General features: G+C 45.4%; 1 protein-coding gene across 2 annotated transcripts in view; it reads right to left on the minus strand.

Annotated features, from left to right (window-relative positions):
- The window catches only part of LPCAT2 (lysophosphatidylcholine acyltransferase 2), a 211308-nt gene that overhangs the window by 111132 nt on the left and 76233 nt on the right, over positions 1-23943 (minus strand). For both annotated transcript variants that reach the window (XR_014971930.1, XM_085636920.1), the window contains exons 5-6: positions 9685-9745; positions 5069-5127 (exon numbers count right to left, since the gene is read on the minus strand). Coding sequence is in view for 1 of the 2 variants with exons in the window: in XM_085636920.1 (XP_085493046.1) it covers positions 5069-5127; positions 9685-9745 (120 nt within the window). In the remaining variant the exon portion in view is untranslated. The remainder of the gene's footprint in view (positions 1-5068; positions 5128-9684; positions 9746-23943) is intronic.

Genomic DNA, 23943 nt, shown 5'->3' on the forward strand with positions numbered 1-23943 from the left:
CACACCATTATCCTTCCCACAATCCGCCTAAATCCTTTTGTCTCTCTTTAATATGAAAGAGAAAAATATAGCGCAGACAGGAAGAATTAAAGCAGAATCTCTTGTGAGACAATACACACAATAAGTTCAGCAAAATGATATTAGAATCAGCTTAATTTAAGTCGGATTAAAAAATGCTGTACCTAAAAAATGTGCAGAATCATCCAGCAAGATTCTATCATCCCTGGAAAAAACTATTGGTGCAAAAAATAAACATGTAGCAATTAACATCAACTTTCTGCTCATCCACGTTCATTTTAGAATAACAGATCATAAAAACATAAATGTTTTAACTGCAACTGTAATTATGCTCTCCAGTCTGCCTTTCACCTAGGCTGCTGGCTTTGGTAGCAGGCTCTGTAATGTCACAACTCCACTGTAATAACTTGTTGGCAGCTACACCATTTCAATGGCATCGGTGACTAGAGCCTACATAACTTGGCTGTGATAAGGAAATTAAAGACTACTTTTATACAAGAATTGTAGGCACCCATGAATTGGACAACTTAATAGAGATCATGGTGTGCATCAACTTTGCAGGTGGTTTCCCAAACTGTTTCCTAACCCCTGACAGCAGATACGTCCACAGAGTACAGAGTCAACAGGTTACTTGACATGTCATCTGTAGAAGCTCTGCAAGAGGCTCAGATTAAGTGGCATATTGAGAGAAACTGGGGCCAAATATTACGAAAGGGAGGCCATGCTCAATAGTTCAGTCATCAATTCCTGGTATTTTAGGGCATAGGATAAACACCATTGCAACAACCATAAAAACAGAAATCCATCATCACCAATGGAGGGGGTCACATTTCAAATATTGAAACCATTATGTAGACTGGTGAGCAGCACAGCTGCCTGGAAGGTGTATGCACTGCACTTGATCAAAGATCAACCTCTCAGACCAAAGGCACCCAAGATTGTTTAAGGACCATAAGGCATGAATAAATTCACAACTTACTCACATCTCCAGTATTCAAGTTAGGGAGCTGTCCAGACAAATGGAAGCAAGATGGGCCTTGTACCAATTTTTCAGTATTGTAAAGTAGCAGACCTGTGTTGTACATGTAGTGTTGGTCTCCTTGTCATTTTAGTAAGACAGGCGGGATTGCCACTTAATGCTTATTTCCTCTTCAGTTTATTTGTTTAAAAAAAATCACTCAGGGCACAGGAATGGCCTAAAGGTCTTGGATGCTGGAGATAAGCCAAGGCAGTTCATCAACCAATGCTTCATTAGCCTGTTTATTCAGTGTTTGTAACATCTTATACCAAAGACCAAGTTACTTACCTTTGGTAATACTCTGACAGCTTCGCTAACTGTAGATGCCACACCTTAGAATATTTACTAGATGCCAGACTGGATCCGGAAATTTTGCTTAGTAGTGCGACCGCATGCCGTGAGGGGTCACCATGTGAGTCCGCCTTCATTCAATACCATCCCGAAAGTGAAGGAATAGGGCTGCATGTACGCACCTTCCTTGCACGCTGCTATCATTTTCTTATCTTTTCCATTGCCTTGCCTTCAGGCGTGGAGCATGAACAAGTTTTGGTTAGAGTGTGCTGAGTACTAACTTGGGTTTTTTGAGATGTTAAAAAGAGGTCGTTCCACAGAACTGGTAGGTGGGAGCGCTTTGTGGAATCTATTGTTCTATTGATGGATACTTCTAACCACAGACCCTCCATCATAGAATAGACACCAAAAGTATTAACAGCCCAAGCTCAAGTGTGTAGGATAAACTCAAGCCAAAATATTTTGCAGAACCAAGGGGGGCATGCTGTCAAGGCAGTAGTGCATCGTCAACATATACATATGTCGCAGCCTGATCGTCCACTCCATAATCCTTAGTACAATCCATGTTAAAACTTAAAGCTCTTTTGTGGTATAACCAATTGAGCTTCTCAGTTTCGAGGGATGAGGGGTTGCAAAGAACACTGGTAGACTAACAAGATGCCAAACATGGAAGAGTTATGACTTTACTTACCTCCGATCATCCATATTCTGGTGTTTACTACCCCCCTCCCCTGCCCCACGGAACTCCCTCCACGGGTCGCTACTGTTAGTTAGTATATATAATTTCCTCCATACTGCCATTTTTTGTATAATTGGTGAACATTAAAACAAGGCATATTTTGGTAGCGCCCTAGTATCTTTCTTATTGCAGAAATGTTTTATTATAGATGCCATATATTCTGGTGATGACTATATGGCGGCATCCTTGACATAGCTAGTAGTCCTGACTTTATTATTGTACATTAAATGTTTCTCTAAGCCAGGGGTCTTCAAACTGTGGGGCGCGACACCCAGGGGAGCCGTGGAGCGATGCAAAAGGGGTCGCGCCTTCCCAGTCACACTTCTTTCCAGGCCCAAGGGCTACAGCCCCCCTTCTTCCTCCCTCCTGTGTCTCAGCCCGGGCTGCTGCAGTGCAACTCGAGCTGCTGTAGGCTGGGGGCAGTGTCTGGAGTCTTATCTCCGGCAAGTTTTTCACAGGTCTTTAAAGACCATTTGCATGTTTACATGCCTTTGTAAACTAGTTACAGAGGCTTAGTTTTTTTCCTGGTTCCAGTACCCCCTGGGTCCACACTCGGCCTATTCCTTGCATTTGTATTTTACATTTACTGCTGTAGTGTAAGAATGCATTTAATGAAAAGGAATATAAAGCAAGGGTTGCTAAAAGAAAAATGCCATGCCATGTTTAGTTTAAAGAGCCTGTAAAGATCTCCTCTCGACACTAAAAAAAACTTATAAATAAAAAAGTATGTATGCATTCGTTATGTGACTTTTCTGTCTTTGTTTTCTTTATCAGTATCATTGAGGCAGCCCTAGAACACAATTAAAAGTGCTTTCTTTTTATATTTGCTGTTCGAAGTATGCACAGATAAGTGCTGAAAATACAGCTTTAGGTGACTGCTTATTTTTGTACCGACTGGGCCATCAAAATAATCTGCTGGCAACCCTAACCATAGGACTGCAAGTTGTTGCAGGATCAGCACATTATTTATTTCCTTCACCGTCGATCCCCGATTAATGCCGCAATAGTTTAACTTAGATCTTAAACTCTACGCCGCAGTCAATAACATGCTGAGTTACTTCATAGGTCTGGGAATGCACCCTGCATTTAGACCACTCATTCCTCATTCTCGCCCTCCACTTTCACGAGCACCCTGCATGCACAGCGATCACAATGCACTCACACTGATCACCATGCACTCGCACCATTCACCCGCTCAACCTGCACTCACAATGATCAATCTGCACTCACAATGCACTTGGGCTGTTCACCCTATACCTCACCCTGCAGTCACACAAGTACACTACTCACCCTGCACTCATGTGACACTTCTCACCTGTCCCCCTCACTGCTCAATATGCAACTCACTCAAACAAGCCCATCAGTAATCATACATTCATTCGTCCCATTCTGAACTTGCATCCGCACGTAAATTCATACGCCACTTGACTCACCCGCAGTCACTCCTCTTGCCCTACTCTCACACTGTTGCATCACTCACCGTGCACTCACATGGGCTCTCTTGTCACCCACACAGTGCAGAGGGTTAAGGTGCCTGCTACAAAAAATTTGTACCATGCAGATCACAGAAATGAGTGCGAGTAAACTATGAGTAGCGCTATAAAAACATGAAATGTTTGTCAGAAAGGTGCTATAGAGAGATGAGGTGCATTGTTGGTGAGTGCAGGTTTAGAAATTTTGGTCAGGAGGGGGTCCTTACGCCTCAAAATGTTGACAGGGGGGTCTCGGCATCCAAAAGTTTGAAGACCTCTGCTCTAAGCTCAGACAGGCGTATAATAATTTAAAGGGTTATGACCTACTCATGTTAAAACTGTTAAAGATGCCTCCAGCACGGATGATAATCCAATCTGCATTTAGGCATATTCGGTTTCTGTGACGTTTCATTTCAGTGCATTCTGTGAAGTTTGCATTTAGAGGGTGACCACAATGGTATTCCCACTTGCCACCTTGTACATATTTGTAATCAGTTTGGCACATATTTAATTTTTTTTTTCTTTGTCTAAGAAAAAAAACACTTATTGGATATTAATTTTTTAAGTATGGTTGTTGCATTGCAGTGTTCTCAGTCTCTAGTTCCCAGATCCGCCCACGAGTAAGCCTTTGACTGCTCTGCCTTGCTACCCTCGGAGTCAAGTTCTAGAAAGCATATATGGTTCCCAGTTTGTGAGTCTGCAAAACGATGGCCTGAGGACACCAGAAGCGAAAGACCACAGTTTTAAGAACTGGAGCCTATTAGCTTTTTAGTCCACTGGACCATCTGATCCAGATTCCTCACAATATGCTAGAAGGTCTATATTAGGACTTGTGCCACAGCTGATGCCTAACTCCTGAGACAAAGTGCCCATAACAATCTGTTTGACTGAAATTTGGTCCTCTTGACTATTTCTCTATTTGAAGTACATTGCTAACTTTTCCAAGAGAAAGTCTAGCTCCCTAACGAGAGCCATAATTTTATTGTATTTCTTTGTTTAGTAAAAGCAACATATTGTAGCGGTCATTAAAAAGAGGCTTCAGGGTGAGAGGGGATCTCTTCAAATCTGAACCATGCCCAGGGGACTCAGAAACATGGAGAGAGTTTAAAAACCCTCACCAGGAGATAGCCCTGAGAACAAAGAAGCCTGCTGCTGACAATTTGTTAAACGTTTTTTTGACACTACGTTAGATGGACTTTAATTCCTATGACCGATTACAGGCTAGTGCTGTGTTGATCCACTTAGATCTTGCACTTACTTGAGAACCCTCTGTTCTTTGTGAGGCTGACACGCACATGATTTAATTGATTTTTAAGTGTCATTCAATATTGAACCTGAGGGATACAGATGGTAATATTGCTATGACTCACTATCAGTCAATGTGAAAACTTGTCTATCTGTATTGAGCAAACAACCAATTAAAGTTAAAGGATACAAGCAGACAACTCACTAGTTCTCAACGACAGATCATATAAAGTGTTTTATGCTTTGACAAATAAAACGCTTGTGCATGGGAATTCCAATGCCTACCAGTCTGTTTGGATATTTAATCAAAATTGGCTGCACTGGAACGCCCGGGAGGAAAGCACCTGCAACAAAATATTACAATTATTACAACATACACTGGCATACATGGTCATGTATTTAAGAGAAACATATTACTAAAGATCAGTGATATTAATAGTACATCTGCCAGTAATGTCTCCTTAATGCTGCAGAAATGAAAGTAAACAGAAGCTCTAGGTTGATATAACACTCTGCTATTAACCAATACTATAATATACGATCATGGCACATTCCTCACATTACGTTTAACTATTAGTGCGGTGTAAAAATGTTGATGTGAATGTAGGTGATCAAAGATATTTGACTGAATGCATCACATGAGGCATACATGCAGATGATTAAACTGCTTTGATAAATGCAGATGCAGCCGCTGTGCCTAGAAGCGCAGAGATCAGTCGAAAACTTCTGGTGAAATGTGCCTCCCGGCATTAAAAAATACCCGGTTTACATTCGTTAGGAGGAAAAGAAACAGAAGAGATGCTTGCGCGTGTGACGTGGTTCAAAAACAGAAGACAGACTTTAGCATGCTGTAATACCTCAGGCCTCGCTTTAGAAAAGAACATAAAGCACAATCAGGTGGAAATGTGTTTGAGACTAAAACCAGAGGGAATAGAATCAAGCCTTGCTTTGTACAACAGCTCAAGCAGACTGTAGACATTATGTCGGTTAATCTCCTGTGCCTGTAGAGAAGTGGGAGCTGTTGACCCACTCGTTCCAGTTCCAAGTTCTACCAAGAAGGGCTGTTGCACAAAGCACCCAGAGGACTACTGTACAGCCAGAGCTTATGTCCACCTGCCTAATAGCCAGCTTCCCAGAGGTGAGGGGACATCACCTGGATCTGAAGGATGAACAGTCTCCCGGTCCTGGAACACCTGGAAGTTACCAATCTGAGAGAAGCGGTAAGGAGTGGCCAACTGTGCAGGAGGAGCGGACGGCCAGCATGGACAAGTGCAGTGACCCCGGAGCTGGGGGACAGTCCACCAGAGACTTCCAAGAGCGAGATCAATATGCTCCTGTCTGGAATCTGTGGAACTGACAGAGTGTGCCCAAGACAAAACCTACCCAAGTGGGCCTGAATGGACTCTTGCCATTGCAGCCCATTGCACTTGTCCAAGTGTATCCATGCAGCCTGCTCCGCAGACTAAACAGACTGTTTCCAAGCTCGTGGCATTTGCCCAAATCAGCCCGAGCAGTCTATGCTGCTGTAATTAAAGCTGCTGCCTGAAGACGCTTGTCCATTGAATACCTAAATCAATCTGCGGCTGCTTGAGGCAATCACAGTGAGCTCACCTGAATAGACTTTGCAGCCACAGACGAACTGTAGAGAACCTAAATGTGGCCCAATTGTTGCCACAAAGACCAAAAGCAGACTGCAGCGCCATCTCAACCCCAGGAAAGTCTACCCAATTGAGCTCACCAACCAGCCCGATTTGAGGAGGAACCGGTCCAGACCCACGGGTCTCAACCTAGAGCCGATTCCCCTTGTGCCCGGAGGAGGGCTGGCAATCAGAAGGCAGTTGTGTTACTGTTTGCTACCACCTCCAGACACCATCACGTGGTCCCGCATCTGCTCACAGGCTCAAAGCAGAGTGCTGGCACACCTGCAACCTAAGCATCTTCCTGCACAGAGATGCACGACTGAGCACACCCTACCTTCTTAGGGATTTACAGCACACAAAAGGCAATAGGAGGAATGCTTGCAATAAGTCTAGCCACTGGCAATCTTTCAGGGCTGCATTCCTTGTGCGATCAATAATGCAGTATGTGCAGTGGCGTTGGCATTAGTGCCAAGGGGCTTCTTCAACCTCAATTAAGGCTGCATTGTACTGCTTTGTCAGGGGCAGGGTGGCTCATTTTCCTTCCTTGCCCTAGGGCCCTGAGCACACTTACAAAGCCTTTGCTAGCCTATAATTCAATGGTACGATTTGAGCCAATGGTGTAACAAGGGTGTCATTGGCTCTGATGAAAGCAAGCAAAAGTGACTATTGTCTATCAACTGAGTATTAAATAACCATCACAATAAGGGTATATTGGGCTCTCTCAGACCGCCAAAACAGTGCCACTTGCTGCACCACAGCCTCAACCTTTCCATTGCTTACCCTATGCTGTTAGGGCATTCTCTCTATTTTAGGCAAGAGGTAGTCTACTGCAGTATATTGAGGCCAATTAAACACACAAAAGATGGATGAAGGGATGCTTGCCAAAAGTCTAGCCACTGGCAATTGCTCAAGGTAGCATGCCAACCTATGGTTATTTTGTAGACCATACCACATCAATTTGGACCCAGTCATAAGGAAATCAGTATTGACCATTCTCCAATAGGGACAGTCCAGCCCGAAATGTCAAGGCACATCCTGCCTGAACCGGAAAACAAGCATCCCAAGTTCAGTTTTGCCTTGATTGGGGCTGGTCAGTCAAGTGTAGCTTAGTTCTGGTGGCACTGTGAGCACAGGATCCACGTCTGAGCATACCCTTGCCACTTAGGGATTTACAGCAAACACACAAAAGGTTATGGGAGGAATTCTTCAAATAAGTCTAACCACTGGCAATTGCTCGGGGTTGCATTCCCAACCATCGTTCTTTTGTCCACAATATCACCTCAGTTTGGACCCACCCACAGGCAAATCACAGGAAAATCAGTCTTGGCCTGGCTCCAATAGGAACAGCAGAATGATCCGAGCACTCAAAACTAAGAAAAATTCAATGTCCGTCCAAAATTAATGAATACAAGTTCACTTTAATCCATGTTTGACCAAAGGAGGTGTAATCGAAGTATCTTCAGATAAAAGAACATTGACTTTCATATAAACAATGAGAATTTGTCCCCCTTTCTGTCTGCTGCATCATCTGGACCGGTGCATCATACAGAAACCTTCCATGGCCTGTGGGCATCCAAGACACCGTAAGGAATCTCCCTTGAAGGGAAGGAGTCACTTCCTTGAATCTGCAGGCACCGCAACTAAGCTGACCGGTCTGCTGATCCTGAGCTCCTACGGACTCTGAAAGGTTCAACAACACAGGTGGTTCTGCACAGCTCTCGAGGCTTGTCCTGTCCTCTCACTAAGTTTGAGGCCAGTATCCCTCGCGGGAGCCGCAGGAACCGAACTCCTGTGCACCGCATCGACTTGGTGTTGCAAAGGCTTATTGGCTTCCTTCCACCAAGAACTTCGGGCATCAAGTACCCCCAACCTCAAGCATCTCCAGTGACCAGAATCTTCGTCCACACCGCACTGCTTGCACCGTGGTCTGCATCTTTTGGTGAGCTGCTCGAGGTCCAATTGCAACTCCAGGCCAGCCTCTCACAGATGGGACATTGAATGTTTCTTACCTTTTGAGCGCTCGGAACATTCTGCTGATTTAGTTTGCCTCTCTTTTGAGGAGCATATTAGGGTTGTTTGGTAACCGACCTGGTTTTCCTTTGAGCACCATTCAAGATACTTGGGTTGTATTACTTTCCCCACACTCATTGCAGAGCGCCTATTGTTGTTTTGACCTAGTTACCATTACTCAAATAGGAACAGTCCAGTCCTCCCTGAACAGCAACTTATCTGGCAGTTCGGGCTGGACTGTTCCAACCTACAGTGGCATGGAGGGCGAAAAACTATGGACTGGATGGAATGCAGCCGAGCAATTACAAGTGGCTGAGATCTATTCAAGTATTCCATCCATCACATTGCTGCTCTATTTTGGAACATGAACTCAACCACACAGTGAAACTGTTTCTTGTGAGTTGATTGCACCACAGAGATCGTTCTGCTGTGACCTCATTTCCACAGTACTGTATTGCATTTATATAGTGTTTATTGATCCTGACAGGATCTCAACACGACAAAATATGGGGCCTATGTATCAAGTTTTTCATAGCACCACAGGTTCAATTTGGTGTATAAAATAGAATGCTTTAGCCACAGACATGGTCATTGTTCTTCACCATCAGATGATAGAATGATAAGACTTTCTCTTTGATAGTTATTTACCATGAATTTCATCTACTAAAAATCCCACAGCTTTGGCAGCGGATAAGAGTAGAATGTCCAAAAACAGGATCATGTAGATTTTCTTTAATGTCCACGGATGAATGAAAGAGAGCCTGGGGTGTTTAGCACCCAGAGACGTGATGGCAGAACTAACAAGTTTTGACTTCCAGGTATGCACAAGAAAAACAAATTGAAATCCCTGTCCTGAAGCGTAACCTGAAGCCCAGTGAACAAGATTGACAAAAGGAAAACTAAAGATGTGAAAACATATACAAAAATAAAAGTACAGCATGTAGTGAGAATGTGAGCACCGGGTAAAAAAAAAAACAAAAAAAAAAAACTAAAGATATCTTATGAATGGGGTGAAAGATGGGGTGGAAGGTAGGGTGGTGGTGGTTGGTGGGGGGGGGAGAAATAGTACCCAGGTGCAAAGAAGGTCAATCTAATATCTTATAAAGACAAACCTTGCATGCATATAAAGTATACAGTTTCTTTCTCCACCGGGAGAAGTTTCTGAACAATATAGACACAAGGCATACAGTAATTACATATTCTGTTGCACAAACACCTTGACCCAACTAACCTGTATTATGAAAATCTCACCTTGCTTGAAAGTTATGAGACAGGAGCGGTTTGTACAAGTGCCTTCTGGAAAAAGCAATATCTAGGACAAAAAAAAAAAAAAGATATAGTAAGAATACAAATCCAAACTGGTATATGCTAAAATGACCCCACACAGAACCCAATTTAAATGAATGAGAGCAGGATGTCATAGATGATTAGATTGACAATTACAGTGTTTGTTTAGTTTTCTGAAGCAATGTACAACTAGGTAAGGAAGAGCACTGTCAGTCTATCACAGCTCTGGTAAAGATCTGTATCAATGGTGGCCTTCCGTTAAAAATATGTTTTTACTCATATTGTTATATTTCATATCGGTGCCCTAATATAGGTCTAGGGAACATCGTAAACTGTCCCTACATCATCTCCCCTTCATTTCATACGAACGAGCCTTATAAGGATATAACTCCAAATAAGGGCAGAATGCCTTATAGGCACATTGAGTCTTATAAGGACTAACGCCTTTTAAGGACTAAACCTTTCACCTAGTTCCGTGCAGAGGGTGGGTTTTTCCCAATTGATATTGCTAAGACGTCATCCTTAGCACATATGAATAATTTATGAGAACACTCTCCAGGGGGTATACTTCACCTCTCCTATCACAAGGTTTAATCCACAATGTCATCCTTTTACTGAACAATGGCTAACACATGCATATGGACTGTATAAATACAGCACCTCTTGCTATCAGTAGGCAGGAGGGAACAGAGTCTTCAAGGTCGACACGCTGACCAGAAACGCTGCGGCTCCGACATGCAATCGCTCCAGCTGACAGTGGTCTGACTATCCCATGCGGGGTGTCCAACTCAAGTCCAGGACGAAGTCCCACACTCTCACTATTCAGGTAATGGGGTTCGACTAAATCCTAGCGGGATTCTTGGCTCTTAGACGCCCATTACGATGGCGGGCAACCATAACGGTAAACTGGACCGACCGCCAGAGGTGCAGCCCCCCCCCGGGGGCCCATAACGGGCCCCCAAAGCAATCTCCGCCAGTCTTTCGATGCCGCCATGGAAAGGATTTTCAGAATGCCCATGATAATATGGATGGCATTGCCTGCAAGGCACCGCCACCATATTGTCTCCCTTATCCGCCCCATCGGCAATCAGACAGGCGGAAAAGCGGCAGACTGACTTTCCATCCGCCGCGGTCCCCATCCTAGTTCATCTCTCTCGCATCCTATATGTCAACTCCTCATCCTTAAACCACCCACTCGCATCGCTTCGTTTCTCATTCCTCCAAATCCCATTTGCTTCAAATGGGTCCCGGGGTCTATATAGGTGCCACTCCCACGTGCTCTCAATTGCATTCGGAGTTGTCCATGCCCCCAGATGCACAGCCCCAAAAGCATATAGGCAGACAGTGTGCAGTTTTCTAGACTTGGGGTTTTATTAGTGGATAGAGTTCAATCATAGAATAGGGAGGGTGGGAGGCTCGGTGACGATCCTACGGCTAAATAGAGTCTCTAATAGAAAGGGCATTACGGATGGTAAGTAACTTGACTTCTAACAGAGACTTCTGGTTGCAGATTACTCACCTTCTAAATAGATACCAAAAGCAGTACCTGGTTGTGGGTCTGTAAGTGGACTCAAACCAAAAAGGTTCTGCAGGACCAGGCGGGCAAACTGCGCCTATCCGCAAACCAGACTGTTCAGACAATAGCACTTCCTGAATATCTTGCGGTACGCCCAAGATGCTGTCTGGCAGATGTCTAGGACAGGGGCTCCAGGTACTAACGCAGTGGTAGCAGTTTTGGCCCTGGTAGACTGAGCACCCGGTCCTTCTGGAGGCTGCCTCTTAGCCAATGTGTAGCAATTCCTAACGCAGAGCACTGTCAGTAGGAGATTGTTCTCTTCTGCACTGTCTTGCCTATTTCACTCCAGTGAACTTCACAAAGAGCAGATCATCCACCCAGTTTTCTTTTGTACTATTGATGTAGAAGGTCAGTGCAATCTTGTCTCTTAGGGTCCAAGCAATTGACTCTCTTCTTCTTAGAGGGGTGAGACGGAGCATAGAATGCTGGCAGAGTGATGGTTTAACCGACGTAGAGTGGCGACAACTTTCAGCAGGAAGGATGCCCGAGTCCGTAGAACTAGTTTGTCTGGGAAGAAGGTAGTGTAAGGTGGATTAATACAAAAAGCCTGAAGCTCACTCACTAGCCATACCGAAGTGATGGCAATGCAGAACACACTCTTGATGGTAAGGAGCCATAAGAGACAGCAATGAAGTGGCTAAAACGGAGTTCACCTCAGGTAAGTCAGGACCAGATTAAGGTCCCATTGCGGCATAACAAATGGAGAAGGGTGAAACATATGTTGTAATCCTTTCAAAAAATCACATCACAATTGGTGATTTAAGCAGAGCTTGCTAATCCAACAATGCTAAGAAGGCCAAAAGATGCCCCTTTACTATGCAAAAGCAAAGCCTTGCCAGGCAAGAGGAAGAACAAACAAAAGAATGACAGATAACTTGGACAGAAGAGGATAAACTGGTACGTCCTGCACCAGACCACAAATCTGTCTTAACGACAGGCACATACAGTTTTCATAGATCAACTGGCTGCCAAGAAGACATCAACCACCTGCGGAGGAAGGTCGAAGGTGGCAGCTGTTGCCACCCAATCTCCAAGCATGAAGGTGGAGATTGTGAAGGTCCAAGTGCAGAACCTTGGCCAGTTACTGTGACAGCAGGTCCTTCCAGAGAGGCAGCCTGCTCAGAGAACAGATCCTCAACCCAAGGAGTTTTAAATCCCATACTCTCCGTTCCCAATCCAGAGCCTCTAGGATGAATTAGCCATAGTCTGTCATGATCTTTTTGAGAACTCTGGCGGGAGTGGTATTGGCGGAAAGGAATACAGGAGTCCCAGTTCCACACGAGGCGGAATGCGTCTCCGACCGAGTGACTCCTTGGAATCTGCAACGTACAGACTTCGACATTCTCCAAGGTGGGGAACACATTGAACCAAGGTCCTCCCCATTAGCGGAAGGGGCCTTGAGCCACCTCCGGATGTGACTGGCACTTGTGATCCGCTAGACGTGGATGGCTGAGCACATCTGCCCTAGTATTCAATAACCCAGTGGGTGGTTCACCACTAGGAAAATTCCTTGGTGGTTCAGCCATTTCAAGAGACGTTCGGCATACTGGCACATGGTATAAGACCCCACTCTGTCTGGTTTGTTGCAGTACAGCATGGCGGTTGGGTTGTCAGTGAGACATGTACCACCTTTACTTGGATTGATGGCAGCAAGGATTTCAGTGTCAAGTGGATGTCCCTCAGATCCAGAAGGTTGATATGGGCCGGAGCCAGCGGGATCTGATCTCTACCTCTCCCAAACGGCCGTCAAGGGTGGATAAGGGAGAGAGGTCTGCCACAGATCCAATTGCAGTCCAGCACCCACCACTGCATATCTTTTGCAGGCCCCCTCACATCTAAACATGGTTGGAGCGGTCCCATTGATGTTGGGCCCACTGGGACTTCAGACCCCACTGCAGAGCCGGTATATGCCACCTGGAGTGCTCAACCAACAAGATGCAGGAGGCAATCAGTCCCAGCAGCTTCAGAGTCGACCTCACTGAAATCAAGGACCGAGGCTGAAATATCTCGATCATTGCTGAATGTTCTGGACTCTCTTTCCCGGGGAAAAGACACAAACCCAAACCCTGTCCAGAATGGCTCAGATGAAGTGGCGCATGTGAGAAAGAATCAGGTGTAACTTTGGCGCATTGATAGTGAACCCCAAAGAAGATAGGGGATCGCCATGGTTTGCAGGAGGCTGACAACCTCAGCATCCAGTCACCGAGGTAGGAAAAGACTGGTACCTCAGACCTCTGAAGATGAGCTGCCACCACAGCCATCACTTTTGTGAACACCCGAGAGGCACTGGGAAGGCCAAAGGGGAGCACAGCAACTGGAAATGCTCCTGTACATCCACGAACCGCAGGTCGTGCCCATGGACCAGCAAGACTGGAAAATGAAAATAAGCGTCCTGCAGGTCTAACTCAACCATCCAGTCTCCAGGGTCAAGTGCAGACAAAACCTGGGCCAGGGTGACTATTCTGAACTTCTTTCTGAAGGAAAGAGTTGAGAGGGCGCACATCCAATGTAGGCCAGAGTCCTCTGTCCATTCTTGGGCACCGGAAAGCATCAGGAATAGCAACCACGCACGCTACTTCTGGCGCTGGCACACTCTCGATAGCCCCTTTGGCCAAAAGGGCTGCACTTTCTACCACAAATGAAGAGATAGTCCTTCATCAGTTGTTGGGAGGAAGGAGGTAGAAGGTACAGTGGAGAAGAAAGGAAGAAAGGAATGGGAGAAGGCACGCCCTGCAAATGATCTGCAGGACCTGCATATCCGACGTGACCTCCTGTCAACCTGGAAAGAATTGTTGGATTCTTCCTCCCATTGGATGGCCATGCCTCGTTATGGGCACGCTAAAGAGGTTTGGCCGATGTGGCTGCAGGGAGGGCTGGACAAAAAGCTATCCTTAGCCACACGAGCGGTGGGCACCTCGGCCGCAACTGCAAAATTGCAGTGCCCACTGAAGGGTTTGCACAGGCTGGCGGTAAGGGTTGCCTCATACAAAACTGTGCAGAATAAGCCTTATTCATGAACAGGTACGTTGGTACAGGTACAGGGAGGTCCGGATGTCACCACAGAACCTAGTAGATCACAGCCATGCATGGCAGCAAATGGCAACACTAGTACCGATAGCTGGCCCGAGGGAGTCAGTAGTGTCAAAGTCACAATGAAATGTGAACTTGCCCGCATCACAACCATCTTCAATTGCCTGTGCCAAGACAGGGCAAAAGTCATCAGGAACACCAGAGAGGACTTGAGCTACCGAATCACAAAGAGCATGGGACTAATGGCCCAACAAGCAGCTGGCATTGACAGGGTGGAGGTCTAAGCTGCTGGAAGAAAAGTCCCTCTTGTCAAATGTGACCACCCATTTAGATTCGCTGTCAGGGGGGAGTGGTGGGAAATTTGTGCGGATGAGACCGACTTGTGGAGGCCAGAACATGAAGGCTATCTGGCGAAGGATGCTGTGAGAAAAAAGCAGGATCGACTGGAGCAGGACGATGGTGCTTGCAAACTTGTCAGCTGACAGGGGATCCAGAGCAAGGTTTGTCCCTGGCACCTAATAAAGTGTAATTCAAAGCCTCGTTAAATGGGAGGAGAGACTCAGCAGAAGTCTGGCCTGGTTGTAGGATATTAGTCAGAACATTGGTTTAGACCTCCATGGTGGGGAGTTTGATAACAAGAACTTAGGCTGCCCTATGCATATGTAGGAAGCAGATTCCTCTGTGGTGGGTCAGGGAAGAGGAAAAAAGGACTACCTCGGGAGAAGTGTTGATGCCAATATCCTTATGCAAGTCATCGTACGCACTACCATCAGAGCAGGACTGAGTGAACTCATCAGAATCTATGCCAAAAGGGAAGTGTGCAACATCGCTCGAGGTCAATTAGGACTCGACGTTGGTTCCTTCTCCTCCTGTGTCAACAGAGTCAGTATGGGTGTCGAGGACCCGGGGCCAGCACATTTCTCTGGGTCGGAAGCTGAGCCAGAGGCAAAACAGACTCGGAGAGTTCAACTGGCGCAGAAGGCAAACGTGCCAGATCATTCTTTACCAGGAGGAGAGGAAAAAAAAAAAATGTTGGAGGTGTTAGAAAATTATCTTGATCTCTATGTGTTTAAAAGTAGCTCTGTCCTATACAATCCAAAGGCCATGGACTGAAGACCATAGCAATGAGTGCCCCATTAAAAAAAGAGGAATAGGTAGTCACTGTGATAGAGATGTAGAGCCGAAAACTGGGCCATTGGTGAACTCTATTAACCACCAAGGAAGACATTCCAACACATCTTTGCAAATAACTGTTTTTGGGCTCAGTTTCTACATCCTGACTGCAATTCTGAGCCAAATGGGACCAGAGGACTGTAGGAAAGAGTTATTTTGCCTGGTTCCCTCCACATTTTGCCTGACATCTGATGCAACATGACTATGTGCCCTGGGTCCCTGCCACTCAGGTTACCAGGGCCCGTGTTCTTTCCAAAAACGGTACCTTTGTACCCACAATTGGCATATCTCTGGCCACAGGTAAGCCCCTTGTAAAAGGTAGCATGGGTGCCAAGGGCACTATGACCAGGAAAGGCTTCTTAGGGCTGCAGCACCTATTGTGCCACCCTTAGAGGCCCTGTACCTTAACACCCACACACACTGCCATTGCAGGCTGCGTGTTTTGTAACAGAGAAAAGTGAAGAGTCGACATGGCACACATCCCTGTGTGCCATTTCTATAACCCACTGCCTGAGGCCTAGATAAGCCACCCCTCTAGCAGGTTGCACTAGCCCACAGGTGAGAGTACAGTGGCATGAGCCCTGTACCCCTACATGGTCTAAGTCCATTCTTAGACATTGTAAGTGCAGTAAAGCCATAAAGACGATATGGTCTAGGAGTTAGTCATTACGAACTCCACAGCTCCATAATGGCTCTACTAAAAACTGGGACGTTTTGTAGCAAACGTTTCATTACATTAAACCCACACTGATGCCAGTGTGGTATTTAATATAAAATACACTTAGAGGGCATCCGACAGATGCCCCTTGAAAAACGACCAGCCATGGTGTGGTTCCTGAATGGCTGTCCACCTTTTGCCACCACCAGACAGGTTTCTGGTCCCCTGGGTAGAGAGCCTCTGCTCTCCGGGTCCAGAAACAAAGCCCATACTGGGCAGAGGTGTCATGGCTCCTCCCCCAGGATGGGCTCGGTCCACAAAGGGAAAACTTCCAAGGACTGCCAACTTTGGAAGCTGTCCCTGCCTTTTGCTGCTTACAGCAACTGGCTCCCACCAGTTCTGCCCCCCACTTTGTGCGGGGGGGAATCTGCGGTAAAACCAAGCTAGGAAAAGAGGTGTGCCCACCTTTTCCAACCCCACTCCTCATGTGGGGGAGGCAAGGTGAAGCACACCTCTCAGTCCCCTCCACCTTGAGGATGAGGGGACCCAGCCCAGTAGGGAGAAGCTCATGCCCCCTTCCACTGGAGGGTGGCATAGTAGGGGGTGTACCCACCCCAAATAAGGGACCCATTGGTCCCGACCTGCCCGCCCCCTTTTAATGCCCCCTAAATTTAGTATATAGGGACAACACTGAACCTTGCTTTCTGAGATTCGAGTAAGAAATAAGAAGGATGGAAGAGCCGTACTGACCCATGAAGAAGAGGACACCTACTGCTTTGGCCCGACTTTAACCTGTCTACATCAATGAACCTCGGCGAGTCCAGCAGCCAGCAACTAACAGAGCCCGGAGGACCAGCCCTGCACTCATCTAACAGGCCCCATCTCCCATGAGCACTGGATTTGCTCAAGCCACAACTCATCCCCAGAATCCGGATCCAGGTGGCTCTGCGATTCTGCACCACTCTGGACCGGATACCCACAGGCCAAGTTCGAGTGGCCCAACACCGTGAGAAGGTCTCCCCAGTGAGCATGACCTGTGATCTGGTGATCCCCCGACCTCCTTCAAGAAGACGCCTGCACCCGACGCCCCACGGCCTTGGGTGGCCCAATCAACGGCAGTCCGGGCATCCCCCAAGAACCCAACTTACTTTTCCAGCCGGTGGTCGCCTTCAGGAAGCCTCCCTACCTGAGCATGCAACATCTTTACCAAAACGAAGGCCTCCATTGGAATCCACAGGGTCACCAATGTCTTCTTGGCACACTACACCCAGCCACATCTGTGCCGCTGGTGGTGCAGCGCCTGTGCGGATTGTTGGCCCCTGCAGTGCTGACCTTAATCCCAGGAGCTTTGCTCCCACAGCCAAGTGGCCTGCTAGTAAGCAGTCTCTAACCAAAGGCCACCTTAGCCCCATTGGCAAACACTGGGCCCCTGCACTCTATACCCGGCCGCCCCAGTAGTGATGCAACATGAGTGCCTACCTAAGCCTTGGGGAACCTTGGTCCTAACCCCCAAAACTCCCACTCGCGATTCGAGTACTAACCAGTGAAACCGATAGCAATTTTTCTCCCATAGGGACCAATGTTGTGTTTTTGTCCCTAAAAATGTTGTGTTGAACTGATGTTTGTATTGTAGAAAATGTGACTACAATGCAAATCTTTAAAAGTCTTACTTATTGCGTATTGTGAAAACCCCGGCGTGGTATCTAGGCATTCCACCCCGAGTATTCGATGTAATCTAAAAGTAATCCAGAAGTATTCCAAAAGTAGTTACTGTGTAATTGAAACTGCCTTTTGAACCAATACCAACCTGTAACAATATTAAACCATAAGACACCAGAGCACACCCATTCATTATGTCTATAATCCAATACATAAATCAAGAAAAAATAACGAGAAAGAAGAAAGAAAAAAAGTATTTTTCTACCTCCCATATAAAACAATCCAGTTGAACCAATAGTCAAGTGTCGTTCCAATTAAGAGCCAGGCACAGTCCCAAATCAGGTCCTTTTGTTAGTTTTATTTTCACTTTTCAAAACACGCAGAACAGCAACAGCCGACGTACGTTTCACCCCCTGGGCTTTATCAAGGCTCTAATTAGATAGTAGGCAAGACCGAATCCTCTTGAACCGGTTAGGTTTATAAACGCTTCCGTAATAAGAAGTAATTCCGCATATTGTATGGATTTAATGCCACCTCGGTCGAGTGAGGAAGTAACCGGTCCGTAAAAAGCTTATATCCTTTTCTTTATATTGTTCCACAAATTAATTTGTCACTTCGGTCTAGGTCATCGCAGATATGTTAAAAAGGACCTTGATAAGTCCACTGTATCATCTCACACGTCCGTAGAGTAATGGCCGGCAGCTAAGCCGTAACCAGTAACAAGTGCAATTTCAACCACAACTGCATATCCTTGTAAAGTCTTGCATTTAAGAGTATATTTTACTTACCTGTGCAAAGTCCTGCTTTGTTTTAAAAATAAAACAAAAGTATACTTTTTTTAAACTTACCTAATTAGTCTGGATTCAGGCTTTGAGTGTGCCATCAGTCTTGTTTGAGTGAATACAATAATTGCTTAACACACCTTGTGGATAAGCCTAACTGCACACCCACACTACCACAAAGAGAGCTGTTAGTACTTACCTAATTTAGCCTCTGCTATACCTTTGGGGATTCACTGGACTGTGCACACTATACCTTTCTATGGTATAGTATATACAGAGTCAGCTTTCTACAAGGACCATCATCCAAAGTGAAGCCGTAGGTACGACAGTGAAGCATACTGCCTTCAATTCACTTCTATGATGCCACACATGAAAGTTGCAGAAACTTAGAAATATGTTCATGCCTGAAACACTGAGACCATTTTTTTTATTTGAATATATGTTTTTACTAGTGTTTTCACAAACAACAAAAGCGAGTCATCGGCAAGTGAAAAATCACTGAAGCAAACTTGAGGTGGCAGCATACATATGTAGACAACATAATTGTTAAGGCAAGCAGAAGTTAGAAGAATTAATGCATTAGCTGACTTACTGCAAAATATCAAACTTTATAACAATAGCATACTTTTGAGGAGGGTCAAAAAGAATAAGCACATTAACTTCTCAGAGTATGAAAGAGGAGATAATGGTAATTACCTCACCTTCTGTCATGGTGACAATACGGTCCAGAGTTAGAAATGTTTGAAAATATAAGATTCACAGAGGAATCTATCACTGTATATACTACCTTGAACTTATGAAACAGAACCAGTAAAGAACTCTGCTGGTTAATGAGAAGTCTCAGATGATAAAGAGCTTTTGTATTGCAAACCAGAAGAGGGGTGATCCTGACAGGCAAGGAGTACCTCAGGTTAAAATAGTAAGTCATCTGTATATAAGAGAATAAATATAGCCTCTGAAGATGAAGTCTGCCAACCACCACTACAGCCCTCATTACAAGCAGTCTGGTTATTTGCAATTTGTGCGGTAACTTCTGTTACCCCACATTTCACAATTATGGGTTTTGTGGAAAATTGTCAGGCCAAACTTGTTGGTATTTGTCGAAGGCAAAATGTCCAGTATTTACAGGAACATGAGACTTTTGGTGCGATAATCACCAACAGTAGCATGCTATTCCCCTAAAAGTCATAACTGACTGGTGTTTATCACACGATACATTTCGACTCAGCAGCATTGGATTTTATCACTTGTGATACATATATCATTTACTAGGCCACTAGTAATGAGGACCCAAAATAACCTTTTTAAACACGGTGAGGCAGTGGTTCTTAACTTGTAATCTGTGGCCCTGGGTGGTCCACAAAGCCTACTCAGAGGGTCCGTGACAGAATATTAACAGATAATCAAATATATATATAAGAACCAAATTGAAAACTGAAAAGTTTAAAACGTTCTGTAAATGTGAAGAAATGTAACATTGGAAGATGAAAATTAAGATAGAATCCTCATATTGATTCGTGGGAGTACTGCAAGTGCATCAATCAGAATACAGTATGGACAAGGAGAGACCTCAATTAAATTTAAGAAAGCTCAAACCTTCCTATTAATATAAATTTTTTATATTTGTTTCAGAATTAAATTAAATATTTCATTAGTTGTGTATTTGTTTGAAGAATGCCTTTTCTGTATTTGTGAATTTTTTTTAGGAGGTTCAAATCATCGAAAAAGCCAACGATGGGGGGCCTCGGCTACCAGTTATGATTATTAGAGGTCCCCGGATTTAAATAATGATTCAGTGGGGGTCCCTGATTTCAGTAATGATTAAGTGGGGGTCCACAGAAGTAAAATGTTTAAAAACCACAGCTGTAGGGTCAGTGCACAGGTCTCATGGTAGACATCTGTGTTCAGAATGCTGGTTGACAATGGCAAATCTAAAGAAATGGCGTTGCTCTTCCTTGATCAGAAATTAAAATCTTTCTCAAGTTCTACAGAAGTCATTCAACTCCTTATCTTGATGGCTCACAGTATCAAAGATAGAGATCTTATGCATTAAGAATCTACCCAGAGGAACGGAGTCAAGTCAAAAAGATGGAACAATGCCATGATATCTTTGGTCTTTTTGTGAACTATGAGCTACCAAAAGTAGGCCCGCTGTGTTGGCTTTGTCCACAGGCCTAGCTAGATCGCTGCTCACAGTGGTTTCTTAGTCTCTTCCAGAGATGGCCTTTGAAATCTTGGATGATACGTAGGTGGAACTGAAGGAAGTTTTAGACCATACCCTTACTTGATTAAACTGAATACCCATTGATCCTGAGTGATAGACATCCAACAAAAGAAACAAGCATTTGCAATGCAACAGATCTGGCATTCGCGAGAATTTGAGCTATTGGGATCGTAAATGACAATGGCTTTTATTTATACGTTTTGAAATCCTGCAAGCAACGACTGGAAGTACAAAGTGTTAATAAATAAATGCCGTTGTCATTTGATTGGACTAAAGAGAGGACAATTACAACAGCAGCTTTCCATAGGGTGACAGAGTTAACCAGTTAAGTTGGAAGAAACATGGTTAGGGTTAATACTGCCATGTTGGATGATTAAAAAATGGCGGTAGATGAGGATTGCTAAGGCTTCTACAATGTTGTGAGGACAGTATGCAAACGGCCTGAAGGAGGATCGAGGGGGTTGGGGTTTGTGAAGTTCTTTGTATATATGTTTTTATTGATTTTTAATACAGTTGGGCAAAATCAGAGTACTTGACTGGTTCAGGCATTTGTTTTCGATTGTTTCCTTGTCAATTATCAGCCTTTCAGCTTGTGTAAATAGGTAGATTAGATCCTCATTACAGCAAGATGTATCTTAAAACAAGCAAAGTTTAATGAAAAATTGAGAAGGGAGTATGGTACAGAGCGGGCCAGTATCCATAGGGCGATCAGCTTCATCCAGGTCATCAAGGATGCCGTTTCACGCTGTGCACTTCTGAGTGTTAACTAAACACATTCTAGGTGGTGCAGTATATTTTACCTCCATTACACCAATTAGATTAACACACCGAAAAAATAATAATGAAATGTGGCCACGTCACTATCTGACTAAATCAGAGCACTTCGTACATTACCAACATACAATATTTACAAACACATCATTTAGATATTTGAACTTTTACAGCGAGTTTCAAATAAGTAACACTGCCTTGCAGAAGACATGAGGGTGCCCATAATAATTAGGTTGCTCTTTTGGAGGACAACGGGCGTGCTGAAGGGAGGAAGGACTGGCTTTGAGAGGCACGGCTAGAAGGGTACCGCATAAGTGTGATAAGTTAAATTCTATACTATTAAAAAAAATATATATACTGTCAAAACCTGAATAGGGGAAAGTTAGCGGGCTAAAGGAGTAACATGTAGGCGGTGTGACAAGCAGTTGTTGGAGGGTGGAGTCTGAGGACACGTGTGATAATCCCATGGAAACAAAACTGGTCGTGCCCAGGGTTGACCAGCCATCAACAGGTGGCAAGCAAGATGGCCATGGAAGGGTCGGGAGGGGCATGAGGTCCTGGCTTGATAGGCAGAGATAGGAGGGTCGGTGTGAAAGGCTGAGCAGTGGCCTCTGCACGCCTAACAGGCCTCTCGCTCATTAACTTTCCCCACCTGCACATTGCTGCTTGGAACAAAAGCAGACAACTTACAGGCACTGCTGAAAGTGTCCCGATGTCTGAAAATGACACTGGGTCCAGTTCAGCATATGAGGTGGCATTCCACTGAAAGCGAGAACTTTTCAGCAGGGTAGACGGCATCTACCCTCTGAAAATAGTGGATAGACAGCATCTACTATCGACTCGAGCACGGTTTATATTACAAATTTTTGGGGAAGCCTAAGGCTCCCATGGCAACTTAATAAAGCTGTCCCTCTGCCAGTATTAATAAAAGCTGTAGAGGTCACCTGTGGAGTCTTTGGTGGTCTGCCAGTTAGTGAACCTATGGTATATTTCACAACTTTCTTTTCAGAATCCCCTAAAAAAAATCTGTGGCTTTTTCTGCGCTGTAAAATGGCTAAATTTGTCAATTTATGAAAATATGTTAGGGTACAGGAATTTATTTCCAAATCTCCTTGTAGAGAGCGGGACTTTATGTGCCTTCTTACTGTGCTACTAAAACAGTTGTAATGCTACTGTAGATTAGAGTTCCACTCAGAGCCGTTATAAAGGCAAAGGGCAACTCTCACCCACAACCTCGGACCCTCTACCGAAAAGCAAATGGCTACAGAGAGACGATCGGATTTGGCCCGATCGGCAACCCTGCCTTCTCACTTCAATGACGGGGGACGTCCTTGATGAGACCACGCTGCTGTGGGGTGAGCTACTTCGCACAATTATTATCGTAGCGTCCCGTGCACAGCACGCATAGGAGTGCTTAGCCCAACAGGGCGGCCCAGCAGTACAATGTTCAACTTGCCAGACAACTATTTTTTTCCATGCATGAGTGTTTGAGGGAGGTTGGAGAGTCGGGGCATTTATTGCGGTCACACCCTAACAGTGCATACCAGTGTGCTTACCAACGCAGGGCTAGACTTGCTGAATCCTTCACTTGCTGCCCCCGGTTATGCAACCTTGTTTACCGAGGCTGCATTTCAGGGGGCTATTGGGAGAGACTGCACCAGACTATCTTGTGGCAGCTGTGATCTTGCTGCTGCAGCTGATTTAGGCATAGGAACGCATAGAAGTGCCCCCATCTACGACCTTGCCCCCTGCTGGTGCTCTACGTGCAGGGTAGGGCAAGCTAGCTGGGAACTGCATGGCCGCTGTGGTCTGGACTTGGGGACAAGTGGGTGAAGTACCAGGATGGTCGGTGAGGTACTACCGGGTGACCCCTGTGCTCTTTGACCCTCTGGACTGGCAGCCCCATGCTGACGAGGGTGAGCCCACCTCTTCTTGTTTTGCTGTATGCGGAGGATATGGCGTGTACATAATAAGTTACAGTGTTAACGCTTGGGTCAAAGTGGGAGTGCTTTGCTGTATAATCAATAGTCTGTAATGACATCAGATCGATCCCACCGACTACATTTTTATGTAGCGCTTACTACCCCTGACGAGGCATCGAAGCCCTTGTGCCTCTGTGATTTGAACAATTCCAGCACCCTTCGACGATTAAAGATGTTGCGGTGCGGGGGCGCTAGAGGGCGCACGGCGAAATGGCTGCCCTTTGAGTCAGCTCCGCCGGACGGGACGAGCAAATGGCGCGAATGGCATGACCTGCGGGGTGCTGAGGCCCGCAAACGTCTCAGAAAAGATCGGAAGGTGGGCTCCGCAGATGGAGCGAGTGAGAGACGGTAGGGCGTCCGATTAGCCC

Source organism: Triturus cristatus, chromosome 12 (assembly GCF_964204655.1).
Source record: "Triturus cristatus chromosome 12, aTriCri1.1, whole genome shotgun sequence".
Taxonomy (NCBI): domain Eukaryota; kingdom Metazoa; phylum Chordata; class Amphibia; order Caudata; family Salamandridae; genus Triturus; species Triturus cristatus.